General features: G+C 48.6%; 1 protein-coding gene across 2 annotated transcripts in view; it reads right to left on the bottom strand.

Moving 5' to 3' along the window:
* The window catches only part of LOC124049096 (homer protein homolog 1-like), a 44,353-nt gene that overhangs the window by 10,687 nt on the left and 26,671 nt on the right, over nt 1-6,995 (bottom strand). Inside the window, exons 3-5 of one of the 2 annotated variants that reach the window (XM_046370440.1) lie at nt 924-1,055; nt 729-821; nt 208-291 (exon numbers count right to left, since the gene is read on the bottom strand). In XM_046370440.1, the coding sequence (XP_046226396.1) occupies nt 208-291; nt 729-821; nt 924-1,055 (309 nt within the window). The remainder of the gene's footprint in view (nt 1-207; nt 292-728; nt 822-923; nt 1,056-6,995) is intronic. The other variant, XM_046370441.1, reaches the window with a different exon arrangement.

A 6,995-nucleotide genomic window follows, 5' to 3' on the forward strand; every position in this document is an offset into this window, starting at 1 on the left:
AAGGGTAAATATACACTATACTGTATAATGGACATTGTTTGGTCCATGTTTCTACAGCAGTGACAACATTGTGGGGAGACCACCTGAAGGGCTGGAGTGTTAGCCTGGGGTAGTTGGGGATTTCAACACTGGACTGGAGTAAGAGGGCAAAGCAGGAGGGTTAACGGAGACTGGGGTCAGATGACAATGATTTGGATTCCATTTTACCTTCTTTTTTACAGGTACTCTGAGAGGGACTCTGGGAGGTACTTTGTGAGGTACTGAGAGCACATTCTTTTTTAGTGCAGTGACCTGGGGAAGAGTTGCAGGGGGAAGATATGGGTTGAATGAGCCAATTGAAACCTGGGGATGGCTAGGCCAGGTTGGGAGTTTAGCCAGGACACTGGAGTTAACACACCATAGTCTTGCCATGAGAGTACTGGCTTCAGACACTCCCATTAGGAATTAGTTTAACATCTCATCCAAGAGTAGTGCTTTGCAGGTAGTTTTTCCAATCACTTCCTGTGATACCTAAATCACTTGGGGTCCATTCACTCCCATTGTTTTCTGGTAACAAAATGTTAATGTTAGTGGTGGGTTGTGTACAAAAACACCAGGTGCTTTGCAGTCTATACCGGTCCAAAAGCTACATTTAATGGGAGGAAACAGGTACATGTTTAATTAAGGTGAGTAAGTAGGTGTTGGTGTACTATCCCATTTGAGGTAGGGGTGTGTGTTGTTGAGACTACCTGAGAGGGGGTGCTGGTGAGTTCCATCTTCTCCTGGGATTTCTCCTTGGCTAATCGGGCTGCCTCTTTAAACTCTGCAAACTTCTCTGCAAACTGAGAAAGAACCACAATGACACAGAAAACACTGACTAAACTAGTTTGTGTGTGTGTATGTGGTGTGTTTGTGAGACCAACTTTGGCAATGTGTGTGTGTACCTTGAGCAGGTGGTTCTCTGAGGAGAAGCCCAGGCCATAGACGGTGTTGGCTCGGCTGTCGGCCCACTGGCCAAACTTCTGGGAGGTCTTGGTGAAGGTCATGTTGGGGGTGATGGTGCTGTTGATGATTGCCTGGGGAAGGAGAGAGGAGTTGTATGAATCACAAAAGCAATGCTGACCCATTTGCCTAAAAGATGAGTGGGCTTGTTGTTTTCTGAACGGTTTCCTTCAGCAACAGTAACAACTGTGTTATCTGTGTTTGTGTCAGATGAAAAGTGTGTGTGTGTGTGCGTATGCATGTGTGTGCACGATACACCCCTATTGATTATTAAACAGGAAGCCGTCAATGAGCGGAGAGGCCCCAGTGAGGCTGATCGACTCTACTGGCATCGACCACAGTGGGTGAGGGAGAGAGGAAGGTGGGCGAGGCACCCTTTTGGCCTGTTCTATGTAAAGTTCTGTGTGTGTATGTAAACTCAGCAAAAAAATAAATGTCTTCTCACTGTCAACTGTGTTTATTTTCAGCAAACTTAACGTGTGTAAATATTTGTATGATCATTACAAGATTCAACAATTGGGATATAAACTGAACAAGTTGCACAGACATGTGACGAACAGAACTGGAATAATGTGTCCCTGAACAAAGGGGGGGGGGTCAAAATCAAAAGTAACAGTCAGCATCTGGTGTGGCCACCAGCTGCATTAAGTACTGCAGTGCATCTCCTCCTCATGGACTTCACCAGATTTGCAGTGAGATGTTACCCTACTCTTCCATCAAGGTACCTGCAAGTAATCTGACATTTCTGGGGTGAATGGCCCTAGCCCTCACCCTCAAAAACATCAGTCAGTAGAAAGGCCTCTTTAGTGTCCTAAGTTTTCATAACTGTGACCTTAATTGCCTACTGTCCGTAAGCTGTTAGTGTCTTAACGACCGTTCAACAGGTGCATGTTCATTAATTGTTTATAGTTTATTGGGATTTTAACTAATTATCTTTGAAACAAGCATGGGAAACAGTGTTTAAACCCTTTATAATGAAGATCTGTGAAATGATTGGGATTTTAACTAATTATCTTTGAAAGACAGGGTCCTGAAAAAGGTTTATTTTTGCTGAGTTTAGTTACTTGGGGCTGTGTGGATGTTGATGACGAGTGTATCCTAGAGTGGCAGGCAGGGAGCACCTCACCACAGCCCACTCTCTCCCTGCTATTTCCACCTCACCACAGCCCACTCTCTCCCTGCTATTTCCACCTCACCACAGCCCACTCTCTCCCTGCTATTTCCACCTCACCACAGCCCACTCTCTCCCTGCTATTTCCACCTCACCACAGCCCACTCTCTCCCTGCTATTTCCACCTCACCACAGCCCACTCTCTCCCTGCTATTTCCACCTCACCACAGCCCACTCTCTCCCTGCTATTTCCACCTCACCACAGCCCACTCTCTCCCTGCTATTTCCACCTCACCACAGCCCACTCTCTCCCTGCTATTTCCACCTCACCACAGCCCACTCTCTCCCTGCTATTTCCACCTCACCACAGCCCACTCTCTCCCTGCTATTTCCACCTCACCACAGCCCACTCTCTCCCTGCTATTTCCACCTCACCACAGCCCACTCTCTCCCTGCTATTTCCACCTCACCACAGCCCACTCTCTCCCTGCTATTTCCACCTCACCACAGCCCACTCTCTCCCTGCTATTTCCACCTCACCACAGCCCACTCTCTCCCTGCTATTTCCACCTCACCACAGCCCACTCTCTCCCTGCTATTTCCACCTCACCACAGCCCACTCTCTCCCTGCTATCCCTGCTATTTCCACCTCACCACAGCCCACTCTCTCCCTGCTATTTCCACCTCACCACAGCCCACTCTCTCCCTGCTATTTCCACCTCACCACAGCCCACTCTCTCCCTGCTATTTCCACCTCACCACAGCCCACTCTCTCCCTGCTATTTCCACCTCACCAGCCCACTCTCTCCCTGCTATTTCCACCTCACCACAGCCCACTCTCTCCCTGCTATTTCCACCTCACCACAGCCCACTCTCTCCCTGCTATTTCCACCTCACCACAGCCCACTCTCTCCCTGCTATTTCCACCTCACCACAGCCCACTCTCTCCCTGCTATTTCCACCTCACCACAGCCCACTCTCTCCCTGCTATTTCCACCTCACCACAGCCCACTCTCTCCCTGCTATTTCCACCTCACCACAGCCCACTCTCTCCCTGCTATTTCCACCTCACCACAGCCCACTCTCTCCCTGCTATTTCCACCTCACCACAGCCCACTCTCTCCCTGCTATTTCCACCTCACCACAGCCCACTCTCTCCCTGCTATTTCCACCTCACCACAGCCCACTCTCTCCCTGCTATTTCCACCTCACCACAGCCCACTCTCTCCCTGCTATTTCCACCTCACCACAGCCCACTCTCTCCCTGCTATTTCCACCTCACCACAGCCCACTCTCTCCCTGCTATTTCCACCTCACCACAGCCCACTCTCTCCCTGCTATTTCCACCACCTCACCACAGCCCACTCTCTCCCTGCTATTTCCACCTCACCACAGCCCACTCTCTCCCTGCTATTTCCACCTCACCACAGCCCACTCTCTCCCTGCTATTTCCACCTCACCACAGCCCACTCCCTGCTATTTCCACCTCACCACAGCTATTTCCACCTCACCACAGCCCACTCTCTCCCTGCTATTTCCACCTCACCACAGCCCACTCACCACACCACAGCCCACTCTCTCCCTGCTATTTCCACCTCACCACAGCCCACTCTCTCCCTGCTATTTCCACCTCACCACAGCCCACTCTCTCCCTGCTATTTCCACCTCACCACAGCCCACTCTCTCCCTGCTATTTCCACCTCACCACAGCCCACTCTCTCCCTGCTATTTCCACCTCACCACAGCCCACAGCCTCTCTCCCTGCTATTTCCACCTCACCACAGCCCACTCTCTCCCTGCTATTTCCACCTCACCACAGCCCACTCTCTCCCTGCTATTTCCACCTCACCACAGCCCACTCTCTCCCTGCTATTTCCACCTCACCACAGCCCACTCTCTCCCTGCTATTTCCACCTCACCACAGCCCACTCTCTCCCTGCTATTTCCACCTCACCACAGCCCACTCTCTCCCTGCTATTTCCACCTCACCACAGCCCACTCTCTCCCTGCTATTTCCACCTCACCACAGCCCACTCTCTCCCTGCTATTTCCACCTCACCACAGCCCACTCTCTCCCTGCTATTTCCACCTCACCACAGCCCACTCTCTCCCTGCTATTTCCACCTCACCACAGCCCACTCTCTCCCTGCTATTTCCACCTCACCACAGCCCACTCTCTCCCTGCTATTTCCACCTCACCACAGCCCACTCTCTCCCTGCTATTTCCACCTCACCACAGCCCACTCTCTCCCTGCTATTTCCACCTCACCACAGCCCACTCTCTCCCTGCTATTTCCACCTCACCACAGCCCACTCTCTCCCTGCTATTTCCACCTCACCACAGCCCACTCTCTCCCTGCTATTTCCACCTCACCACAGCCCACTCTCTCCCTGCTATTTCCACCTCACCACAGCCCACTCTCTCCCTGCTATTTCCACCTCACCACAGCCCACTCTCTCCCTGCTATTTCCACCTCACCACAGCCCACTCTCTCCCTGCTATTTCCAGCTCACCACAGCCCACTCTCTCCCTGCTATTTCCACCTCACCACAGCCCACTCTCTCCCTGCTATTTCCAGCTCAGCACAGCCCAGCTAGTAACCACAGTTGCTATTTCACCTCACCACAGCCCACTTTCCCTGCTATTTCAGCTCACCACAGGGTCACATGCAAAGCAGTGTAGAGTGTCCCTGTATTTCCAGCTCAGCACAGTAGCAGTAACCACAGTTGTGTTCACCTATTCGTTAGCTTTACAGCACCAAGGGTCACATGCAAAGCAGTGTGTGTGTGTGTGTGTGTGTGTGTGTGTGTGTGTGTGTGTGTGTGTGTGTGTGTGTGTGTGTGTGTGTGTGTGTGTGTAGAGCTTTACATATCGTTGCGGTACTAAAATAGCTCCTCCCCTGCACCCCTCTGAAGACTAAAATCATTTTTGTTATGACAGAACAGGCCACAACACCCCCATGCCACTACCAACCATGGGCTCTGCTGCTACCACTGGCCATGGAAACACACACACGTGGGAAATGTAGTGTGTGTGTGTTGAGTGAAACTACAACTTCCTTCAATCTTTGGTTCTGTCTGTCCGTGTCTGTAGGGATGGTCAAATGTGTCAAGTCTGCCTGTGGGAAAGAGAGGGAATACTGTACACAAGTACAGATGTGTGTTTCACATGCTGTATGTAGTCTGTGTACATCAATCCATGATTGATTGTAAGGGATGTATAGCATGGCTGCCCTGAGCCTGAGGGAGCCTTCCTGTTGCCACTCCTAATCCCCTTGCTGAGGGGGAACCAGGCACTGTATACAGTGACTTCAGAAACTATTCATACCCCCTGACTTCTTGCACATTTTGGTGTGTAACAGCCTGAATTCAAATTCTACACAGAATACCCTATAATAACCAAGTAAAAACATGTTTTTAGAAAAATGTGCTAATATTTCTTGAAAATTTAATACAGAAATCGAAATGGCATAAGTATTCACACCCCCGAGTCAATACGTTGTGTAAGCACCTTTGGCAGCGATTACTGCTATGAGTCTTTCTGGGTAAGTCTCTAAGAGCTTCCCACACCTGGATTGTGCAACATTTGCCCATTATTATTTTCTAAATTCTTCAAGCTCTGTCACATTGGTTAGTGATCATTGCTAGACAACCATTTCAGGTCTTGACAGATTTTCAAGTAGATTTCATTCAAAACTGTAACTCGGCCTCTCAGGAACATTACCTGTCTTCTTGGTAAGCAACTCCAGTGTAGATTTAGGGCAACAGGTAGCCTAGCGGTTAAGAGCATTGGCCCAATAACTGAAAGGTTGTTGGAACAAATCCTTGAGCCAACTAGGAGAAAAAAAATCTGTTGATGTGCCCTTGAGCAAGGCACTTAACCATCTGGATAAGAACGTCTGCTAAATTATTATAATGTTTTGGTGAAATCCTTGAGTGGTTTCCTTCCTCTCTGGCAACTCTCTGCTAGGTAAAGCCCCACCTTATCTCAGCTCATTGGTCACCATAGCAACACCCACCCGTAGCACCGCTCCAGCAGGTATATCTCACTGGTCATCCCCAAAGCCAATTCCTCCTTTGGTCGTCTTTCCTTCCAGTTCTCTGCTGCCCATGACTGGAACGAATTGCAAAAATCTCTGAAGCTGGAGACTCATATCTCCCTCACTAGCTTTAAGCACCAGCTGTCAGAGCAGTTTACAGATCACGGCACCTGTACATAGCCCATCTGTAAACAGCCCATCTATCTACCTACCTCATCCCCATACTGGTATTTATTTATTTATCTTGTTCCTTTGCATCCTCCAGTATCTCTACCTGCACATTCATCTTCTGCCGATCTACCATTCCAGTGTTAAATTGATATATTGTAATTACTTCTCCACCGTGGCCTATTTATTGCCTTAACTTACCTCATTTTCACTCACTGTATATAGACATTTAGTTTTCTTTTGTTCTACCTTATTATTGACTGTACGTTTGTTTATTCCATGTGTAACTCTGTGTTGTTTGTGTCGCACTGCTTTGCTTTATCTTGAACAGGTTGCAGTTGTCAATGAGAACTTGTTCTCAACTAGCCTACCTGGTTAAATAAAGGTGTTCTCAACTAGCCTACCTGGTTAAATAAAGGTGTTCTCAACTAGCCTACCTGGTTAAATAAAGGTGTTGTCAACTAGCCTACCTGGTTAAATAAAGGTGTTCTCAACTAGCCTACCTGGTTAAATAAAGGTGTTGTCAACTAGCCTACCTGGTTAAATAAAGGTGTTCTCAACTAGCCTACCTGGTTAAATAAAGGTGTTCTCAACTAGCCTACCTGGTTAAATAAAGGTGTTGTCAACTAGCCTACCTGGTTAAATAAAGGTGTTCTCAACTAGCCTACCTGGTTAAATAAAGGTGTTGTCAACTA

This window comes from Oncorhynchus gorbuscha, linkage group LG11 (genome assembly GCF_021184085.1).
Source record: "Oncorhynchus gorbuscha isolate QuinsamMale2020 ecotype Even-year linkage group LG11, OgorEven_v1.0, whole genome shotgun sequence".
In the NCBI taxonomy this organism is placed as follows: domain Eukaryota; kingdom Metazoa; phylum Chordata; class Actinopteri; order Salmoniformes; family Salmonidae; genus Oncorhynchus; species Oncorhynchus gorbuscha.